At 35.5% G+C, this 22,799-nt stretch overlaps 2 protein-coding genes across 10 annotated transcripts in view; one reads left to right on the top strand and one right to left on the bottom strand.

Moving 5' to 3' along the window:
• Positions 1-248: 248 nt before the first annotated feature.
• LOC122631953 (G2/mitotic-specific cyclin-B3) lies at positions 249-6,132 on the bottom strand. 3 transcript variants are annotated; one of them, XM_043818217.1, is made up of 7 exons: positions 5,993-6,132; positions 3,752-4,012; positions 3,356-3,685; positions 2,758-3,231; positions 2,489-2,644; positions 2,129-2,409; positions 249-1,981 (listed from the first exon to the last, which is right to left on the bottom strand). In XM_043818217.1, the coding sequence occupies exons 2-7, from the start codon at positions 3,968-3,970 to the stop codon at positions 1,930-1,932; spliced, it is 1,512 nt and encodes a 503-aa protein (XP_043674152.1). In that variant the 5' UTR covers positions 3,971-4,012; positions 5,993-6,132; the 3' UTR covers positions 249-1,929. The 3 variants fall into 3 exon arrangements, with proteins under 3 accessions (XP_043674152.1, XP_043674151.1, XP_043674153.1); XM_043818216.1 differs by lacking the exon at positions 5,993-6,132 and adding an exon at positions 4,790-5,227; XM_043818218.1 differs by lacking the exon at positions 5,993-6,132 and adding an exon at positions 4,790-5,227 and having other exon boundaries at positions 3,752-3,989.
• LOC122631951 (peroxisome biogenesis protein 1) overlaps positions 6,102-22,799 on the top strand; it is a 115,987-nt gene continuing 99,289 nt past the window's right edge. For all 7 annotated transcript variants that reach the window (XR_006327792.1, XR_006327791.1, XR_006327793.1 and 4 more), the window contains exons 1-15: positions 6,102-6,241; positions 6,571-6,786; positions 6,881-6,995; positions 7,074-8,055; positions 8,168-8,382; positions 8,482-8,638; positions 8,729-8,891; positions 9,001-9,160; positions 9,242-9,564; positions 9,639-9,703; positions 9,780-9,839; positions 9,904-10,090; positions 10,165-10,338; positions 11,588-11,700; positions 11,772-11,885. Coding sequence is in view for 4 of the 7 variants with exons in the window: in XM_043818209.1 (XP_043674144.1) it covers positions 6,152-6,241; positions 6,571-6,786; positions 6,881-6,995; positions 7,074-8,055; positions 8,168-8,382; positions 8,482-8,638; positions 8,729-8,891; positions 9,001-9,160; positions 9,242-9,564; positions 9,639-9,703; positions 9,780-9,839; positions 9,904-10,090; positions 10,165-10,338; positions 11,588-11,700; positions 11,772-11,844 (3,093 nt within the window). In the remaining 3 variants the exon portion in view is untranslated. The remainder of the gene's footprint in view (positions 6,242-6,570; positions 6,787-6,880; positions 6,996-7,073; positions 8,056-8,167; positions 8,383-8,481; positions 8,639-8,728; positions 8,892-9,000; positions 9,161-9,241; positions 9,565-9,638; positions 9,704-9,779; positions 9,840-9,903; positions 10,091-10,164; positions 10,339-11,587; positions 11,701-11,771; positions 11,886-22,799) is intronic.

Here is a 22,799-nt window from a genome sequence, read left to right as displayed (position 1 = left end):
AAAAATAATTTGTAATGAAAAAAAAAAGAACTTCTAAATGTTATTATACATTCTTTGTAAATTATTATAATTTCAAATTTGTTATTATATATATATATTAAGGATTGACTAATAATAATTAATTGAAAGCATGACATTATAATATTAGATTAAAAAAGCATTTACACGAACATTATGTATTGTCCATTATCATATTTTAATTTTCACCTAACAAATATTCATGCAGCTTACCAATAAACTCAATAAAATAACAATCATCACATGGTTTTATTATTTATAATAGTTGACACACTTATAAAATCATAGTCACTTACATATTTGATAGAAAATATATATTTACACCACCTAATTTCAATAAGTTCCATAACTGCACATTAGATCTCTTATTAACTTTTACATTAAAAAATTTCTTCTAGTTTTGACCTATCCCTTATGAGCATATGTACATATTGGTCACAATAATCAGTATGTACAATTATATATGTGAATTTGACATACATTTAGCAAAAAATCTTCCGTTGCTAATACACAATATAATTTAACTTGGTGTTAGTATACAAGTTATATTGCTATACAAAAATGACTGCAATGTGCAATTAACACGCAAAAATTTGTGACTTTTGTTTTAAATGTTGATATCACAGGTGGTATTTTATATAATTATAGTGTTATTTTATAAGAAAGTTTGAATGTAAGTGTAACTATAATTTTTTATATATTATAATTTCGTTTTGTGATAATTTTCAATATATTATAATTAATTTTGTTTTGTTATGCTTTGGAATGCTTCAAAAGCTGGATGTACAAGATTAACCACATATTATATATATAACAAATTAATTTGTATACAAACATTGATATACTGCAAAAACTATATTCAATTTGACGGTATATATCTGAATATAAATAAAATATATGAGTTTCTTTTTATATCATCGTGAAATTTGTTTTTTATTGTGAAAACATTCATTATCTGTAAAAATCTGATTCCACAATATTTTGTTGAACCTTACAACGAACGTACCATAATATTTTTTTCGTTTTTTAGAACTTCTAAAAGTAAAAGCATGCTATAAATTTTTTCTTATCTACAATATTTATCAAATTCAGTCATTATACATTTAAAAAGTAAAATACTATGGAATCGTTGCGCACATTCTGTATAAACAGTGGACAATTTGATAAATATTTGTTTACCAACATTCTATTACTTTTATCAGTCTATATAAGATGTAATAGTGCATAACAATGCGCCACACTTTTAATACACTAAGAGTACCCTGACATATTCTAAGAACACTACATAATTTTTTAATGTAGTATTATATGTGTACATATAAATTCATATAAAAGTAATTCACAAATTACAGCGATGTAAATGGGTCTGTTGTAGTACAATGTATATCATATAAAAAAAGAAAAAAGAAAAAAAAAATATAATAAAATGTATTATATCTCAGCTTTCATATTTTAAATACTTTTAAATCATTGTCTCGAAGTATAAAAGTGTGACGCTAAAATATATTTTGTTAACAAAAATCGTAAAATAGATCGTAATATAGAGCAATAGAGAAAATATTGATATGTATAAATAATAATAATAAAAAAAAAAAAGAAGATGAATAACTAAATATTGTGTACACTTTTTGAAGGTGGTTATGCAAAGCTCTAATAGAGCTTCAATGTCATTCAATATACTTCATCTAAATATTTTACGATAGTAATTACAATTACTTCAAAATATTTTCATTTTTCCTATTCATTAAACAAACTGTGCTTATCCGTGTATCACGATCTGCATATTGATGCTTGTGACTGTTTTTATCAAGTCTTAGCTAATGCATAGATTAACCAATAATGATAGTAAAATCTATGCATTAAAATAATTATACAAGCATCTATCTACATTCAAATGCTTATTTAAAGTATTTAAATATCTAGAGTATCTTTTAATGGCAGTTTTGCTACTTCGAAGAATATCCTAAAAAGTAAGTAACGTTTGATTTACTAGGTAGATGTTTTTATGTAGTTGCTTATATATCTATTTCTTGCATATTTTAAAAGAATCTTGTTATAAAAAAAATATATATATGTAACATAATTTATGGTATTAAAAGTATCTACTTACTTATGACTGTATTTATTGCGAATTGTTACTAATGCTTCTTTATGTTTTCTATGTAGTCCTTCATTTAAAACACGAACAATATCTCTTATATCATCAACGTTATAACCACTGTAATACTCTAAAGTCGGGGTCCATCCACCTAAATCTTTCATTTGAAGTGCAAGAAGAAGAGCAGATGCTGCCATTTTACTATCACTATAGGTAATGGTTGTATAATCCATCAATGAATATTCCAAAATATATCGAGCCAGAGTTAATGTTGGCATTGATACTTTTGCACACTACATGTAAATAAAATTCTATTAATATATGATTGATTATTATAAAAAATAATCTCAATTATAAAATAAAAAGATTTACCCTAGCATATCGCCTAAGAAATCTGTATGAAAGAGGTATACCCAAATCGAAATCTATTACTTTCAAAACATTTATTTCCATTTTGATAAGTTCTCTCTGTGTATAAGCACCATCACATATATACAAGAAATCTTCAACCATTGGAGGTATCCTTTCCTAATTAGATTAAATACATACATAAAAATTATATCCAAGTATGTAACATATGATTATACTTAAAAAAAAAAAAGCGTAAAAGAAAATATTTGGAAATTATAAATTTTACTTACATCATATTTACTGGCTATAAAAAGACTCGAAGCACCTAATAGCTGCAGAGTGTCTGTACCAACTGTGACTTTTGTTAAGTAGAGATCAACTAATTTCACAGCCAAGTATAAAGTTTCATGGTTGAGTTCAAAAGATTCTTGTACTTCAACCATCCAATCTACTAATAGAGATCGCATCCAACGTGAAAGACACACTTGTTTGTCCATATAATCTCCAACAGGGAATAAACATTCTCTTTCCTTTAAATAATTAAAAATATCCATAGCATACTCTGATACTTGGAATGGATCTAACCAATTTTCCGCATCAAAATCCCATTGGACACCTTCAGGCAATACTTTCTCAGGTACAGCATTTAAATTATTAGTAACACATGTTTTTTCTTCTTCTCTACCTGATGTAGTATCGTCAATTTGTAGTGTTTCTTTTTTTTCGTTTTTCTCATTATTTTCATTTTTCTCGTTATTTTCAGCCTAAATATATATTCATTTTTAACTTATATATACAGTTATATAAAATAACATTATCTAGAGTACAATCTTATATTAATATATCATATGCATATCAAAATTATAATTATCGTTAAGAGACAGTTACCTTGTTATTTTCTCTCTCAAATTTTTTTATATTATTATCCGATACATCTTCCAATGCACTCCAATACAACGAACTATCTTCAGATTTCTCTGAATCTAAACTACATTTAACAGTTTCAGTTTTATTACTTTTCAACTTTTCTTCTTCATGCTTAATCGCTTTGACACGTTGTATTGGCTTTGACTTTGGTACTGCAGTATCTGGTTTTGGAACTATTTTCTCTGTTACCTTATTTGAATTAATTTGAATAATTGTTTTGGTCTTTGTAGCAATCTTCTTAACTACTTTCTTTGGTTCTTGTTGTTGAGTTCCAAATGGTTTCCCAATAGCCTAGAAAAAAGAATAATAAAATAATTTGTATTTTAAAAAGATTCCTATTAAATACAAAACACTTACATTTGTAATATTTCCCAAAGCAGATCTTTTAACAGTTTTTTCTTTTAATGGTGATGCATCTGCTTTTCTTTTACTACGAAGATCTTTGTTTAAAAGTGGTTGTTTGAGTAACGCATTATTGACAAGTAAATTCTGACTTCGTGTAGAAATTCTTTTTCTTAACGGTACAGTAACACCATTTGATTTGGCTTGTCCAATTGATAATTTGGGTGGTACCATTTTTCTTAATACAGTTCAACTTAAAAATTTGTTTATTAATTACTAGAAAAAAAAAAAGAAAGAAAAGAAAAAAGATAGGTAATATAAAAATTTGGATTAGTTTAAACAGACGCGCGTGCGCGCGCGCGCAGGCACACACACACACACACACACACACTTTTTTTTCAAATACTTGTACATTTGCAGCAAACCTGAAAAAGAATTTGTAGATTTCATAAATAAATATCAATAATAAATTATCACAGAAAAAAAATATTGTCGATTCTAATTTCGAGATTTATATCTCATAATTATACTTTTCTCTTTCTTCCGAAATATTCATCAAGCAAAGAAAATAGTGCGTCTACGAAATGAATAGTTAGCTGACAAGCAACGTATTTTATATTATTTCTTTAAATTAGATTTTGTTATCAATGAATAATAAAAATCGAAGAATTACTTTTTTCCATGTACTAAAAGATCGCATTACTTTTTGTGATAAATTGATCGAACAATTTAATTTTTTCAGAGCTAGTAATAAACTTCGCAAGTGTAAAGATGAAGTCGGAAAACGCGGGAATAAAAGGAATAATTATATTTCACGATAAATCGAAGGGTATTAATATTCGATTAAATTTGTAAATCATTGAGAATACATTTTATTCGAGTACTTTACCAGTAAAGTATAACATAAAATAAAGAAAATTAAAACTCTTAGAAACAATCACAGAAGCCACCATTCCGTACACAAAAAAACATTCGACGATTAGAATATAAATGAATATAGTTATTTTCGTTGAAATATAATATTGAGATAAAAAGTACACAGAAAAAAGTTACCTGAGAAAACAATTATTTGTGAATATATGTAAAGCTTGAAAATGGATGAATTTTCACATTTATAAATTTTCTATACGACCAGAACGTTACTACACGACCCATTCGTTTCGATAGAGCAACTGAAGTTGACGCTGCTTCAAAACAGTTCAAAATATCACGGTTAATGCACGCATATGTTAGGATTGGTCACTCTACATTTCAGTAGACCAATCAAAACGCGAGTTTACTGCTCGATATGCCATCTATCAAAGAAACATGATTTCTTGATTTCTTTGAGTTAAACAAACTTTTCTTTCTCTTTCTATTTCTTTGCATTATCTACGACTTTCTTTAGTTTATCGCTTTCTTTGAATTTTATAAATCGTGTGAATCTAGTTTTCAAAATATTCTTGTAAACGAATGTTTGATAATTATAACTTTTTTTTTATAAGGATAAAAGAAAGGATATTAGTAAGTTATATAATTATATAATTATATATAGTTAGTAAGTATTATAATTCTGTAAAGTAGCCGAGAGAGTATTCGAATTACGTAGATCGTTCTTATATTTTTTCTTTCTTTTCTTTTTTTATCGAGAACGCAATTGAAGAGAATTGTGAATCGAAGAAACATTTTATAAAGTATCAGTCAAAGATTAGAAAAAATAATAGTTGAATGATGTTATTAATATATCGTTTACAAGATTATACATATTCAGAGTTCACGCTTGAATGTAACATTTTTTAGTGATATAAGTTTTCTCTTTTATCTGACATTTATGTCTATAGCGTTTCAAGGTTGGTGACATTGTGAGAAAGTATAATGAACGAAGAAAAAAAGAAAAGTATGTGGTACCAAACATAAATTTGAAACTCTATTGGAAACAATTAAGAGTACAAACACATCGTCGTTCCATATGCATTTCTTTAAGCACTTTATTTAAAATAATTCGATGCATTCAGACGCACGTTCACGATACAAGCAAATGAATAAAGAGATTCGGTAACGCATCGTTTTTACATACAACTCTTCGTTACAATCTAATTTTTCTTTTTATTCACCTTTGATCTTAGATTTATTCATACGTCACAAAAGTTACCGATCGCGTTAAAAAACAACTTATACATATATAGGACGTAGTGTTCATTAGTTAAGTTTCTTAACCTAAAAATTACCATTATCGAACATTTGCAATAAAAACTTATTATGTATATGCATACATACGTGAAATTTAATCTTTCTTTCGTGCATAGAACGCCAAAGTGCGAGGAAGAGGAAAAGAGCTCGTAATTGTTAGTTGTTTTTTCGACGCTGCTGTTGTATTTTCGCGCATTTTGTTATGCGCTTCCAAACGTTGCTTTGTAACACGTATCGAGCATCAAAATGCAAGAACGATTCTTAGTGCGTTATATTAAAATCGATAACTGTTTCGCTTATGTCTCGGATGTCTGGCTACGTAAGCAAGGAACGAAGGTTAGTGTTTTCTATCTTTCTTTCTTTCTTCCTTTTTTTTTTTTTTTCATTAAATTATATGCTACCATACAGGCTACTATATCAAGTAGTATAAACTCTGAGAAATGCCAATTCTACAAATTATAACCGATTGATATTAAGGTTATCATCTTTTTCATTACTGTCGCTAGATGACAGGGCTGTTGGTTTCTATATTTCTGATCTTACCGACTGTTAGATGTCGATAATTTTATTTGTTTTTTATTAATTAGATATATTAATGATAATTTTCGTTTAGAATTTTGTTTATTTGATATAATTATTGTTAATATAATTATTATTTATCGCAGAATAACGTAATTGCGCTGTTACACAAAGATGCGACTTATTTTTTATCATGTAGTCCGAAACAAATTACCGACGGAACGTTATGCCTTGCTAGGCCTTTTGCGAAAACTTTGAACATAGAGGACGGTGATGAGGTATTTGTACGTTTCGTTAAAGATGCGCCATCTTTGACAAGTATAACGGTCATTCCGGAAACAAATGAAGATCGGGAGATATTGGTAAAGTTTAACGATGATTGTTACTAATTATATAATTAATATTACTTACTAAACGATCGTAGAATTTAAACGTTTTTTTATATCCCTATTACAGGAACTTCAAGTCGATAGAATTCAATCGACTTTGTTAAATAAAATTCAAATAGTAGCGAAAGATCAGCCTATAGTAATTTGGGTTTCGAAATTTTCAACTATAGTTCTAATTACAGGCAAGTGATTTTTACATTTATTATAGTTAATTAAAACTTATCGTGTTCTTTTGTTTTTTTATTTGTAATCGATTGCAGAAATGCTCGAACCAAATTTTCCTTGTGGAAAATTGGAACAATTTACGGAACTTCACGTGACCAATACGATTCAGAATACTGTAAAAGAACAAATAGAATCTAATGAATTCACTAATGTCGATGGATTCAATTTTCGTGATACGTTAAAAAAAATTATACCTACTTTTTCGAAAAGTTGCAATAATAATGGAGTTGACAAAAATTATGCATTGCTGCAAAATTATCGAAAAGGACGAAATCAATCTGTCGTCTATCGAGTTCACTTCCTTCCAGAATTTAGCTCGTTTGATGGGTCTAATCCTTTTGATATTATTTTAAGATCTCCTTATCACATTTTTGTACCGCGTCGTCACGTACCAAAAGACGTGCAATATACGAATGGTGGTATAATTTGTAAAATGAAAAAAGTATCGGAAGAACAAGTAAACGTCAACACACAAAGTACAAATTTTTTGAAAAATATAGAATCGCCAATTCCGAGTTTATCTTTCGAATTAACTGTGAAACTTTTCGTATTGGAAGACATATTGGATCGATGTTCGGATAGTATAGATAAAATTCATTTCAAGCTCGATTTTGTTCACAGTAATATTTATATTTCTGAGAGCGTAAAAATTGGATTGCGTATAAGAATGGGTGGAAAAGTCGTGTTAACAGCGATCGACGTTGAGAAAAATTTGATTCCTTTGACAATAGAAATTTTTCCTACGATTCAAACGACCTCCTTGCAAAGTATCAAAGATTTTCTTTCGAGCTATTCTATTCACGAGAAAATCTTATTAAATTCATGTGCTCCTATTATGCTCGATAACGGTAATCGATGTATCGTTAAATTCTTACCAGAGAAATGTACTTATTCTTTTCTCGACGAAACATTATTAAAAACTATTACGATTCATCTTAAATCGAAATTAGATGTAGATGATTTATTAACGTTGGAACATGATATAGAGGATGCCTTTTACAAGAAAATTTCTACGAGGTATGTAATTACCTACTTTGCATATCTACTTATATATATATATATATATATATATATATATATATATATATGTTTGATTTACGGAAAATAATGACGGTATCATATATTACAGATATTTAGAAAATATTCTTTCGGAGTGCCAAATTACCCTTGATCTCAGTTTACGATTAAATGCACCAACGAATCTCGAGTATGATAGAGAAAATATTTTAATATGCGGTGAGATCGGTTCAGGAAAGTCAACGTTATGTAAAATATTGATAAAAAGATTGCAAAAATCGCCGTATTTTGTATATACTCATGTGATCGATTGCATATCGTTGAAGGGTATTATATTACTACACATAATTTATTTATTTCAATGATGATAAAGTTATTAAGTTATAAAGTTATAAAGTGAATATAGATTTTTATTTTTGCATACAGGAAAAAAAGTAGAAATGTTACAAAAGATAGTATGTGCCGCGATGTCTCAATGTATTTATCATCAACCATCTATATTATTTTTGGAAGATATCGATAGTATTACTATGGTATCATCAAATAACGAAGAAAATACTCCTGACTCGGTTAACGCAGCTAGGTATTTTATGTTGAAAATTTTATTATATTAGGTATTAAAGCTTAATTGTATTTTAAAAAATTCTACTACGCTTTTATGGAAATGTATTAGAATTACTGATATGATCATCAACACCGTAACGCAATGTCAAGAATCCCATTACGTGTCGATCGTAGCAACATGCGTTGGCATAAATAAAATTGGTAAAAAAATGAGACCATCTAGAGGATTAAACTTTTTCAGAACAGTTCTATCAATACCGAACCTCGAAAAGGTAATACAATTCTCCGTTTCATTGACATTTTAAAACATTAAAATCATTCGTCTGTGAAAATTCGTATCATCGATCTAGAGTATACGTTCGTTAATTTGTCTCACCTCAGGCGGATAGAATCGATATTTTGCAATTAATGCTCGAGGACAAGTTGTACGTGCCTGGCAACGTGAATTGGGATTACTATGGTAACAAGACGGAGGGATGGATGGTACAAGATCTCGTTGATGTGGCGGATAAGGCGACGTTTGCCGCTTGGAAACGTTGTGGTAATAAATCTCGAATGTTTGTGGATTACGTTGAAAAAGACATTCTAATGAATGACAATTAATTCGATCGTTTCTGATCAGCAAAAGAAGATATCAAACCACCGATCGTTATCACAGAGGACGATATTTCTACTGTGATGAATAATTATAAACCATTGTCTCTGCAAGGTATCCAATTATATAAAGGATCTGATCAGACATGGTCAGATATCGGAGGATTAGTTAAAGTAAAAAAATCCTTGACAGAAATTTTGCATTGGCCATTAAAGTATCCTGAAATATTTAAAAATGCTCCGATCAAGCTTCAAAATGGAGTTTTGTTGTATGGTATGCCAGGTACAGGGAAGACTCTGTTAGGTAAAGCGATAGCTAGTGAATGTGGTGTGAATTTAATTAGTGTGAAGGTACGGAAATATTTATTATGAGATTATATCAATGAATGCTATCATTCAAATATGCTATCATTCATTTCGATTAGGGTCCTGAATTATTATCCAAGTACATTGGTGTGAGTGAAGAATCAGTAAGAAACATTTTTGAAAGGTATGTTATACGATGAAAATATAAAATAAAAAAAAAAAAAATTAATCAGCTGTTATGTGTAATTATATATTTTTAGGGCTCATCGCGCAAAACCATGTGTTCTTTTCTTTGACGAATTCGACAGTCTTGCTCCAAGGTAAATTATTCGAAATATAATGATTTATTTCAAGTATTATATTGATGTTAAACATTTTCTGCAGACGTGGACATGATAGTACAGGTGTAACGGATAGAGTGGTGAACCAATTATTGACCCAGCTTGATGGTATAGAAGATAGAGAAGGCGTTGCTGTAGTGGCTGCAACGTCTAGACCAGATTTATTAGATCCAGCTCTTTTAAGACCCGGTCGTTTAGATAAATCTTTATATTGTCCATTACCAAATGAGGTGCGATATTCTATCATTTCAGTCAATGATATTCCAACATTTTCCTAACATCAATTTTACATTTATTTTACTAGTTGGAGAGAGAAGAGATATTGCATGTTCTGTGTAAATCCCAGAAGATAAACGTAATGGAATTAGATTTGAGAGAAATCGCATGCGCTTCTCTCGGATTAACCGGTGCAGATTTGAATGCGATAATTACCCAAGCTAAATTAGCTGCCTTTGAAGATGCTGTGGAAATCATACCGGTAAATAATACAAATATTTTGCTTATAATAATATAGTTTTCACTTTTTTTTTTTTTTACTAGAATACATAGTGGTTTATTTTTGATTCTTAAGCGAATGATATACGATTTAATTGAAACCTTTGTGTCCTGCCAAAAAAGGACACTTCGCTAACGATCCCTCTCGAGCCGTTTCGCCAATAATGAAAAGCATTTTCTGTGTGAATGAAGGGAGATTCACTGAGAATCATTTGTAGGGAACTTCCGAAGTAAGATAGTGCGTAATGACGATAATATCGTTAGGTCTGTATCTTACATAGACGTATATACATATAAGATATAAACGAAAGACACATCTACTATATCGCACCATCACTAACATCAGTGCCGCCATCGTCGTGCTTGGTAGAGAGGTAGTGTGATATAACTGAGGAGAAACGTAGAGAGCAAGGTTTATTAGCACACGCCAAGAGAGTACGGGACCATCCCTCGATCTCGCTCCACTTCATCTTGGCCTACGCCTCGCTGAACGTCGAGGGGGTTATTATCTTATGCGTTATAATGATACACGACTTAGAACCATGCACTACCCTGTCGTCTCTGCAGGATCGAAAAGCAGTCAAAATCATTCCAGGGCTTATCGGGATCGTTCGTTAACGTTGAACGTATTTTCCAACAATGACGTTGGGTTCAATTATCGATCGGTTGTTCTGACGTGTCTATTGAATAATGATAATTGATAAAATGTCTCGTTGATTGATAGAAATAATTCTTTTTAGAGATACAACATTTTCCTAGGAAAATATAGGTACACGAGTTTTCGTAGAAATTGTATATATAACGTGACAAAAGAATCGGAATGAATGAATTGAAATAAAGCGAAGGAATCTGCGACATTTTGGGAAGACGTTCGCATGGGACACCGTGGAGGCGTTCCACGTGAGAGGAAATTATTAATTAACTTCCTTCGTCGAAAACAAAGTTACGACGGTACTTACCTACCGGAAGAACACCGGTTATCCAAACTGTTCGTCTAATTAGCAAGCGAGTTTCCTAAACGCGTCGCGATTTGAGAGTAGCCTTGCACACCGATAAGCTTTATAATGCGTATAGGTAGACTTACGTTGTAGTGTATCTACTTAACTAATTTAGAAATCAACGAAATAGGCACATAAAATGTATAAGATTAGATTAAATTTACAGTTCTCGAAGTTGTTCTTAAAGAAAATTTATGATTGTCTCAATTTCTAATAATTCTTTTTATACGATAGGAAGAGAATCTTCAACTTACGGATATCAAAGTAACTCAAAAACATCTAGTCGAGTCTGTAAAATCAATTCAACCGTCTCTGTCTTCCACGGAAATGGAGAAATATACAAGAATGTAAGTTATTAATGTAGACGATTCAATATTTCCCAATAATTAATAAACATTTTTATATCTTATTATCATAGTTATACGAGGTTCTCGAAGGGCGACACTTTCGTCGAGGATATGTTGAAGAATCAAAAGGCAACGTTAGCGTGATACGAGCTAGCTCATTTATATTTTATAATCATGAAGAATATGTAAGTAAAATATCTTTATGTTTAAAACAAACTTCACATGTCCGAATAATATCCGACACAATTATTACCGCGTATAATTTATCAACGAATAATGGATAGGAGAAAATCTTAGACATATTGACGTTTCTCGTTTGAAATTCGTTCTGGTAGAAATATCCGAATTATTCCGACAAACGACAGCTTTTAGTCGTTCGCTAGGTATCCAGGGCTCGTCTTTTCCCTCGTTTTAACCGAGTATACATATAAGCATAATCCGGATGGCTGCGTTTCTCGCGAAGGCGGAGCGCCTCTTCCTTTTCCTCCTTCCACGTCATCTTGCTCATCCTCTCTGGAAGAGTACGTTAAACGGCAGGTAGTAGTAACGCGAAAGGGGGTTGAGTATAGCGGCTCGGCAACTTTTCGTATTAATAATCAGTATAATAATTAGTATTTTCACGCGCGACTTAGCAGGAAACACGGAAAAGACGCGAGAGGGAGAGAGAGAGAGAGAGAGAGAGAGAGAGAGAGAGAGAGAGAGAGAGAGAGAGAGAGAGAGGATGGGTGGGTGGTTGGGCGAGTTAGCAGCGCGAGCCTAGTCGCGCGCTTGAACTTCGGGGAATCTTGATTTTAAGTTCGGGCGAAGGAGAGGCGCATATTTCACCGACGCTAATGTCCCGCCAGATAAACTACAATATTAGCTGCCTTCGCCCGTGATTTAATTTAACTTTAGCCCGGCGCGACATCCGCCTCTGGCTTTCGGCTCTTGCCACCTTCTCTCTCTCATGTACACGCACACTACACACAAACACATCATCTCTCTCTCTCTGTCTCTCTCTCTCTCTCTCTCTCTCTCTCTCTCTCTCTCTCTCTTAGATCTAACTCTACTCTTGGCCGAAACGAGTAAAGCGGCTAAGTAACGCGTAGACGATATCGCTCGGAGCTTTCCACCGACACTCCAATCTCGTCCTTACAAGCCTACAAGCTTTCAGGATTAGAACGTTCGCACGAGCCGTGTTGTTTCTTGTAGTTAAAAGAAGGATAACGGGTCGTAAAATATTACACGATTTATCAATCTCGATAAAGTCGATTGAATTGTAATATTTTTATTATTATCTATTACTATTATCACTACTAATATTCTCTCTTAATCTCCTATACGTTTTATTTCCATTGTAAATATCGTTATAATTATTGAAATAACTAAAGGATTTGGATCGGGAAAAACGTTTGAACGAAATTATTGGATTTCTCTTTCTCCCTTTATTTTTTCTTCTTTCTTTTGATCCATTGTTTCCTTTCAAGTAGAAAAATCAATTGTTACAAACGAAGTATGACAATGAAAAGATAAGAAGAAAAAGGAGAATAACGGAAAGAATACATTCGTAAATGCGTAATGCACTTCTCCGATATTTCTCACCAACTACTACGAGAGGGAAAAGCATGGAACGTTGAAACGCAGTTGGTGCTCGCGTTCGTTCGCGTATTTATCTAGGTCTCCGGTAATCGAGTTATCGTTCTCTTACCGCTGCTTTCTTTTCATTCGATTCAACCAGCGCGAAGAGGAATCGTCGATACTTTTGTGGAGGGTTACGAGCGGGGATGGTGGATGAGACTTCTCTCTCCGAATGCAATTTATCACGGAAACTTTCGGACCTTTACGTCCTATACCCCTTCGTCCGTTTCTTCGTATTTGCGGACGGCTATCGGCCATCCTATGATTTTTCTCCCGTAACGTTTTTATCGACACTTTTCTATTTCTTTTAGATAGGCCAAGGCTTAACTTATCGTCGAAGTTCTATCTTCAAAGTCTGATTGTTCTTTTAGTTAAATATTTTATATGACGGAGAATTATCTAGGTACTACAGGTATTTAGATACTTTTCTTTTCTCTCTCTCTCTCTCTCTCTCTCTCTCTCTCTCTCTCTCTCTCTCTCTCGCGCGCGCGCGCGCGCGAAACATTTTAATCTCGAAAAAATAAATATTTTTGTTATATGACATTGGCCAGTTATATGATAGATATAACGGATACGGAAACGTTACCGTCCGATAAAATTTAATAATAAAAGATCGGATTAGGATTAATATATTGTCTCATTCGAGTTGAGCGAAAATAATAGAAATAGTATTCTATATATTTTTCCTAGGGATTCGTAGTAATGATTTTTACATTATATCTACGAACAAACTGGAACGCATGATGTCGTCTGTTCGAGAAAAGGAGAGAACGATTTCATCCGAATCGATTTCGGAAGACATTTTAAAGGCACGTTCGCGAGAATTTCTAATTTTTCACACGGACGGGGCGGTAAATTCGCTCGCGAATTTTCGCACGGTGCTCGCCAACAGGATCGCAGCGAAACGACGTGGACAGATCGATGAATCGGTAGCGTTGAAGTTTTGCGCGTTCGTTCGATGGGTGGGAGTACGAAGGGAGGAGAGAAAGGAAAACCGTGCTGCGAGACGTTCAATGTGACGTTTCAATCTGCCATTCTATCATTGACAATTTTGCGCAAACGGGATCGCGGTGCAAGCTCGACGAGGCGTGCTTTCGGCTCACATTGGCGTTAAATAAGAGTAACTCAGCCGCACCGGGACGCTTCGACATAATTGCCTGTGAAATCACTAGATGGATTTTCGAGCTTCCTTGTTTCTCTTCCTCCCCACCTCTCTCTCTCTCTCTCTCTCTCTCTCTCTCTCTCTCCTTCTCTTTTTACCCTCTCAGGTTATAAGTCCTGCCTTGTTCCTCCTCTCCTTTTTCTTTCTTTACCGAACGACGCTACGATGCGAGAGTCGATCCAATAAACCAACGTAATTCTATTGCCGACGTCGTCATCATTCGAGTTATCTATCTGTGAAAATTCAACGAAAGTTGTACGGTCAACGAGCCGACGAATACGATGGATAATGAAATAATGAATATATCTACGTCAATGCCGATCGATTATCTCTTCTTTTTAAGATATCTTATAAGAGAGTGGGAAAGAGAAAGAGAGTCCTTTATAAGTTACGGAAAATTATTATCCGGCAAACAGGTATTTACTTAACACGGGAAATTCATATTTAATTTGATTCTTTATTTTCTATACTAAACAAACGAACAGATAAGCGAAATAGAAAGCTGATAGGGACGATCGTTTTGTGGACAAAGCGATATCACTGAAGGGAAGGTACTCTCTGTCTCTGTCTCTCTCTCTCTCTCTGTCTCTCTCTCTCTCTCTCTCTCTCTCTCTCTCTCTCTCTCTATGTCTATTTCGTTTTCTTACCTCGAAAACGTGCATTTCCAAATGCAAACCTTGAGATAAAGAGAAACTAAAACGCGGCCGTAACAGCCGAGCGACTACTTAGCATAAAAATGGCCAATTATCCAGCTAACAAGCCGGCCAGGCGTCGGAAAAGGCAGGCGCCTTGGCTAACTCTGTTAGAGGCAAGCTCCTGAAGGAGATTAGTTAGCGTAAATGCCGCCGGTTGACGCATTTTTATTCCTGATTACCGTTTCTCGTGGAGCTAATCTCATTACGCGACATTCGAAAACTTGACTCTCATTCGGTCGCACGGCAAAATGCCGACTTTTTGCTCGGCTTCAACGAGACGCGTCGACAAAACGCACGGACGATAGAAAAGAGAGAGAGAGGGACAGAGATAGAAACAGAGAGAGAAAGAGAGAAAGAGTGTGAGGATGAGAGAAGAGAAGAGAAGAGAAGAGGAGAAGAAGAAGAAGAAGGAAGAAGAAGAGAGGAAAAGAGGCAATTGGCCCGTGCATTCGAAGGAATCGCGACAATGCGCCCATGATTTTCACCCAACTGAATGCCGTCCTAATTCTTCGGAGAATAATCGAGCATCCTGAAGTTTGTTTGCTCTCTCTCCTATTTACGGGCTTCCCGTTACTCTCGCGTTTGCCGTGGCTTCGTCAGACTTTTCTTCGAGATAGAAGAAGGAGAAGAAAAAGAAGAAAAAGAAAAACTTAGAGAACCGTACCAGAAAGCAATGTTGTTTATTCCGAACAAACGTTTTTATCCGTAGTTAAAACAATTACATTGATATTATGTATTCAATTATTATTTAATTAGAACTATTAGAGAGAAGAAAAAATGCATAAACCATTTTATATACTGATTTGTAGATATATGCATAATATGTGATCATCGATTGAGATGTTGAACAAAAAGTTGGGTCGATTGGTCGATCGAATGGACGTTGATCTCGTTTTGATAGTTATCCCTTTTGAGAAAGTAGGTAGAGAGGGGAAGGAAAGGGAGAGGACTCGGTGATGGTCCCTCCCGCAATATTTACGGGGCGTCGAAGCGTGGGTAACGCTGTTTGCCGCAATTTCTTGTTTCCATTAGGTTGGCCGGCCTGCGGGGTAAATTCTACCCTAGCGAGTCGTCGTCGTCGTCGTCGTCGTCGTCGTCGTCGTCGTCGTCGTCGTCGTCGTCGTCGTCGTCGTCGTCATCGTCGTCGTCATCGTTGTCGTTGTCGTTGTCGTAGTTGTTGTCGTTGTTGTCGTTGTTGTTGCGGGCTAGGGTTGCGCAACTTGGCTACCCCTTCGAAGCGCTCTCGCGAGTACTTGCCAGAGCGTTTGCGAGCTCGAGCCGCGGGTCAGAGGGGACACGCTGGGAAATGATGCACACACAAACTTGCCTTCTCTCTCTCTCTCTCTCTCTCTCTCTCTCTCTCTCTCTCTCTCTCTCTCTCTTACTCTGGATAGTGTGCTCGATCAAATGACGCGCGTCAGCGCCCACAATAACGGCCTCTTCACGCTTCGCTCCTATCCTATCTCGGTTTAGGCACCATTCTCTGTCGTCTACCGATCTCTGCTCAGAGAGAGAGAGAGAGAGAGAGAGAGAGAGAGAGAGAGAGAGAGAGAGAGAGAAAGAAACATAGATGGGATGATCGGACATTGACGGTCTCTCTCAGCGTTACGAGAAAATTATCTTCACTTTTACAATTTTCCTCGTTTGAATCTTTCATTTAATTCTCTTTGATAAAATCTCAATGTATTAATGTATAATATTCATTTTTTTTTTTTTTTAAAGAATCTACTTGTTAGACAATAAATTCACAAATTAATATATATACGGTATGATGTAATATTGCTCGATCGTATATTTAATTAAAACGAAGAATGATAAGAGACGATGATCAAAGTAGATTTTGCGAGATAGTTAGGATTACATCAATGCAACGTATTTTCATAAGCAAAGAAGCTCGTCTCATTCGTTCATACGGCTCGTTCTCTCGGATGTGGTCCGACTCGCGAATACCATTCGAAGGCAGACGTGCGGATAAGCTCTTCAAAGGTTTATCGTTCCCATCTTCAAAGGCACGGACATTTCCCCGTTGCCGATTTTGCGGCCCTTGCAGTTCGTTTCATTTCCTTGTCTGCCGACTTTCACGCATTTCTATCTATCGAGGAACAATTTCACTTGGTGGTCATCAAAAAGACCCTCTATTCATATTCTCATCACACCTGCATTTCTATCTTTGAAATAGTCAGACTGATATCTGTACAAATTGAATCATATATAACGTGACGTCGAATTAAAAAAAAAAAAAAAAAAAAAAAAAAAGGAAAAAAAATTATTAAAAAAAGAAAAACGAATTATCGTTGAAAAATATATTTTTCTTTTTAATTCTTCCGAAGATATAATTATCTTCATTATTTTATGAGATTTTATTGGCAAACCTCTGCTCATGTGAAAAGTGTAATTTTCGAGTTCCGCCGACAATTGATATTTTCAATCGCTCAAGAAAGACATAGAACATCTTTCGATCTTTTTTTTTTTTTTTTTTTTTCTAAATTCCATTTACCTTCCTCTTTATCGTAGTTGTGAAATTTGAAGACGACAGCTATAGGAGGACGTACTAAACGAACGAACGTCGGCTAATGCGACTGACGATGGGCATAATTTCTGTTTTTAAATCTCGAGCTGCACTCACGGCCAGTAATTGAATCTTCCGTCGAGATTACTTTAGCCTTCGCTAAGTTGCCGTACTTGCAGAGAGTGAGTGAGAGGAAGAGAGAGAGAGAGAGGGGGGGGGGAGGGAGAAGGAGGTACCTCGGTAGCTCAGCAGCCCAGGAAGCCACAGCGGAGTTCAGCCTACGGGTTATTTAAGATGGATTATTATTCTCCGAGGTCGAGGAGTAGGGCATCAGCGAAAATGAAAATGCTCTCGTTTACAGGGAGATTAATTGACGCGAATCATCTTAACCATAGCCACCATTTCTCCTTCTACTCGACTTCTTAATGGTTCTTCTCGTTCAACGTCGTTGTCGTTGTTCTCATTATTCTTCTCGTGTGTCTTATTCTCGTTTATTATCTTGATCTTCATTTTCATGATAATGATAGCGCTAGATATAATTTTTCAATCGTGCGATATATCGACAAGTTTCGAAATAAAAATTTATATCTATTCATATTTCTATTTAGAATGGATAATAACCAAAAAAAAAAAAAATCAAATAAATAAATAAATAAAAAATATACTTGTACGTTTTTCGAAGAAATCACTTGCTCGTAATTTGAACGGAGAAGAACCATACGAGTATGCATTTGTAACAGCCTAAAAGCTTCGCAAAGTATACGAATATGTGTGCGGTAAGGGATGGGGAGGTAAGGTTTTGTCGTCGGTAGCCGTGAAATCTCGTCTCGCGACAAATCCTTCCTTTGTTGGTTCTGGAAATAGAAAGAGGAGAAAGAGAGAGAGAGAGAGAGAGAGAAAGAACGTAAGAGATAGATGGAGAAAAAAAGAAAATGGAGAAGAGAAAAAGAGCGTTGCGTTATATTTTGACTCGGTTCCATGCTCATCGGTGCATGGATTTTTCTGAACCTACATCGAGATACATCTTCCACTGAGAAATAATTTCTATATATCTAGTTATATCAAATTCTATTCAGATAATTGCTCGAATAAAAATGATTGAAAAATTTTCCAACGATAGCGACTAACGTCCGTCATTTCCATTTTTATAGTTCCAGTTAAAGAAAATTAGATCGTAGTTGAAACTGTAACGATATTGCGTGTTTGTAAATATTCCTTGATCGTCGATATATATAAAATATTATATACGTGGAGTAGATAGAGATAGTTATTACTCGTTTAGCGAGACGATAATCGTGAAATTTCACGAATGTAACTGCATATAACTGATCCTTACGAGTATCGAATTTTCTAAAATTGATTTTGCCGTTTAGTAAGTGGTATATCGAGATCCCTTTTACCACCTTCTTTTTTTTATTTTTCTCTTTTCTCTTCAAGAACAGTGGTTCGATTTTTCCAGCTGCGGTAAAGAAATTGCCCATCCGGTTGGGCGATAAGTCGGGATTGCTGCTGAGAATCGGTGAGAGGAAATAAAATCAGTTTTGACGCACGAATCGCGATGACATCGAGAGAAAGAGAAAGAGAGAGAAATGTGAAAAGAAAACGGGGAAAGCGGATGATAAGAAAGAGAGATAGATAGATAGATAGAGAAAAAGAGAGAGAGAGAAAGAGAGAGAAAAGGGCTACGAAGCGATACTTTTGAACGTGCGACGATCATGGTAGCACTTTCGAAATATCAATTTGAAACAGCCATGGATTGGGGTATGCGTCATGCTTTTCTACCGGCCATTATGGCCGGCTTTCCATTTTTATTTATATTTACCGTCTCGCCTAGCCCCACCTCCCCACCCACTCCTTTCGCCCTTCTACCATACTCGATTTTATATACGTCCTAGATGGTACTTGGAGTCATCGAGTTCAGGGTGGGTACAAAAAAAAAAAGGAAGAAAAAAGAGGGAAAAAAAGGGAGTCGGCGTTACCGGCGTGCTACCGTTTTGATATTTTACGACATTTTGTTTCCAATCCTTGCGAGAAGGTGTCGGGGCATTACGAGGACCGGGCCTTATTCGACTTTTATGACGTTAAATCGTGATGAAGTGTCCTCGGAATGGTCCTTCCTCCCTATTTTTTCGCCTTTCTCCCTTTGCCACGATTCTTTGAACTTATTTCTTTAAAAGGTCGAGAATCTCCTTTAGAGATAGCTTAGGGGAAAGATCTTTCCTCCTCGTGTGCTTTCCAATGAGAGAAATAGAATTAAGATATTAAATTGTTTAAGTAAACAAAAAGACTGAATTCTATAGAGTCGTGCGACTAAAATAGGATGAAACATTGAGAATCTTTATGAGATTTCTCCAGTGAACTTACGACGACGTGTCATCAAGATAAATCTTTCGGTCTTTAAGATCGTCGATCGTACTGACCGGAAGTTCATCGATCGGGAAACGTGGCGTTGGCTCTTTCGGTTTTTCAATTTCGCATAATGTCTGGCCATGGTCTCTATCGGTAGCATGCAAACCGTACTAGCGATAAGATAGTCCAAGGGGAATTTACGTTTGACATAAGTTTACCTTATATACGAGCGTCCACGGGAAATGCGACGATCCTATCGTTCGCGGCGGTCACGCTGCGGTTCGTTCGTGAAATGTTGCTCGGCTAGTATTTTACTAGTTTTCGTTGTGGACCGTACACCATCAGGGAGGGGTTAGTCGAGCCTCGAGTTATCGTTCGAGTCGATGAAAAATATCGAGATAAAGGGAAAGGTCTCGACACCCTTGTTGCTATAATATTTTCTATCTATCGTGTTGCAATGTAACGTGGCCGAATATACTATATTTTCTTAGTCCATAAATCGAATTAGATTCATTCGGATAGAAACATTTAGGAAGAAAGTCGAGAATGATCGAATATAATTATGTGTAATATGATCGTTTTTGAGAATTCCTGTACGTCTACATTGAATGTTTACCACGGGAACCACGGTAACACCGTTTCTGTGAAATAGCAAGACGAAAAGCGCTCGTTTCGCCGTCGTCTTTCGAGGTCGACACCTCGTTCATGGAATGGCATTTAGTGGTAGGACTATCGGACTCTCCTGAAAAGCCTTGTCTACCACGCGGCCTGAAACAACAATAACTTCCATTCAATGCGTTGGCATTTGACAGTGGGGTTGGGAAACAATGAAACAATCAGCACTCGGCCGCGTTCTCTCAGGGTTGTAAGGAGGGATGAGAAAGAGCGAGCAGGAGAGAGAGAGAGAGAGAGAGAAATAGAGAGAGAGAGAAAGAGAGAGAGAGTGAAGGGTGGCCGGAAGTCAACAGAACCGGACAATGCAAGGCAGCTTCTGACTACCGTTTCTAATTAAGCAAGTTCTCCAACTTTGTCGGACTTGACGACCCTAGTTCGACGCATAATTGTGCTCTACCTCGACTGTTCTTTGAACAACGATCCGGTCTTATCGACAGGTATAATAACCCGCATTAAGTCGATAACGATCGACATTATCGAAGTCGAAGAGGCAAACTCTTGGTAGATCGGTCTTCAAGATGTCCCATTCGTATTCATATCGGCGTTTACCTGTGTCTATTGTCTTTGTTAAGATATATATCTACACACATTATGTATATTTATATCTTTGAATAATTACAGTCGTCCTTTACTCTCGGTCTTTATTGTTCTCCAAATCCTTAGAGAATTAACTTTCTTTTCTTAGAGATAAACGACTTTGTATTCTCTAATTAGTATTCTATACTTCGTTTATAGCTCGTGGATAAAATAAATTATTTGAATAGGATGATACCGTTGCAATATTATATTTATCATCGTTTTCAAGCGATTCATAGGGAAAAGTTAGTTGAGAAAAGAGAGTAAGAGAGAGAGAGAGAGAGAGAGAGAGAGAGAGAGAGAGAGAGAGAGAGAGAGCGAGTATCGTTATTTCTGAAAAACTGCGAGAGCTAAATATCGGTGGGGAACGCGTTGGCATAGGCGCAACTTCGAAGTACCGTGCACACCATCGGCGTTATTGTCGAACCCACTATCCTTTGGTAGCCCCGTGTTCTCCTTTCCCTTCATCACCTCTCTCTCTCTCTCTCCACCTCTCCAACCCCTTCCTCTCCTCCTATACGTCCCCTGCTACGCTTTTTATTATTCGCATAATCGGATCTGGGACGGCGATAGCGCCGGTGATTTCGGGTTTGTCTACTGTAACGCAGTTGTCGGCCTGACAATGACCGGCCTGAATGCCTCATTGTCTGCAGGACCGACGCCCACTCAAAACTTCCACTCGCACCACCGCCCGTCATTTTCCGCAATCAAACGATCGTGCCGTGCGTCCTCTCTCTCTTTCTCTCTCTTTCTCTCTTTTTCTCTTTCTCTTTTTCTCTCTTTCTCTCTTCCTTTCCATCCATTTATCTCTGTCTCTATGAGTCTGTGTAAAATCGAGAACAGTATCCAGGATCTCTTTTCTTCATCATCATCGCTACCACCACTAACAGAACTAGAACCTACCCCTCTCTTAGTACAAACGGCGAACGACGCAATTAAAATATCTGCTTGCATCGAAACGTTTCTTTTTCTTTCTCTTTATCTCTTTCTCTATCGCCGATCGAAACTTTACTCGATGGATCTTCTTCTTCTTCTTCTTCTTCTTCTTCTTCTTCTTCTTCTTCTTCTTCTCAATGTCGGAAACAAAACTGAACCAACTACTTGTTGGTGATACGTTAAAAGAAACGAAAGCGTTCCTGGACAAATCGCGATTGACATTGTCGAGAACGTACGAGTTTCTATTTTCCAAAGTGATTACATTTCAGTTGGATTCGTGACTCCTTAGCGTAAAATCACTCTATCTCTTTCCCCGTTCCCCTTCCTCCTCTACTTTCTGCTGGGCTCTTTTGCGGGGCAAGGGGAACTCGACAACGAGGACATTCTTCCTCGACAATACCTTCCACAATCGGGCGAGGAGCACTTCCGCGAATACTAATGGAGAGAGCCTCCTAGATTTCTCTGTCCAAGCTAGCAGTTGTCACCCTTCTCTCTGTCCTACCTCTTTCTATCTTCTACTCTTTCCTCCCTCCTTCCCTGTCTCTCTTTAAAAATCTTTTTTCAACTTTGTTTCAAACTT

The sequence above is a fragment of the Vespula pensylvanica genome, chromosome 9 (assembly GCF_014466175.1).
Source record: "Vespula pensylvanica isolate Volc-1 chromosome 9, ASM1446617v1, whole genome shotgun sequence".
Classification (NCBI taxonomy): Eukaryota; Metazoa; Arthropoda; class Insecta; order Hymenoptera; family Vespidae; genus Vespula; species Vespula pensylvanica.
This window is presented reverse-complemented; position numbering and strand designations above follow the sequence as displayed.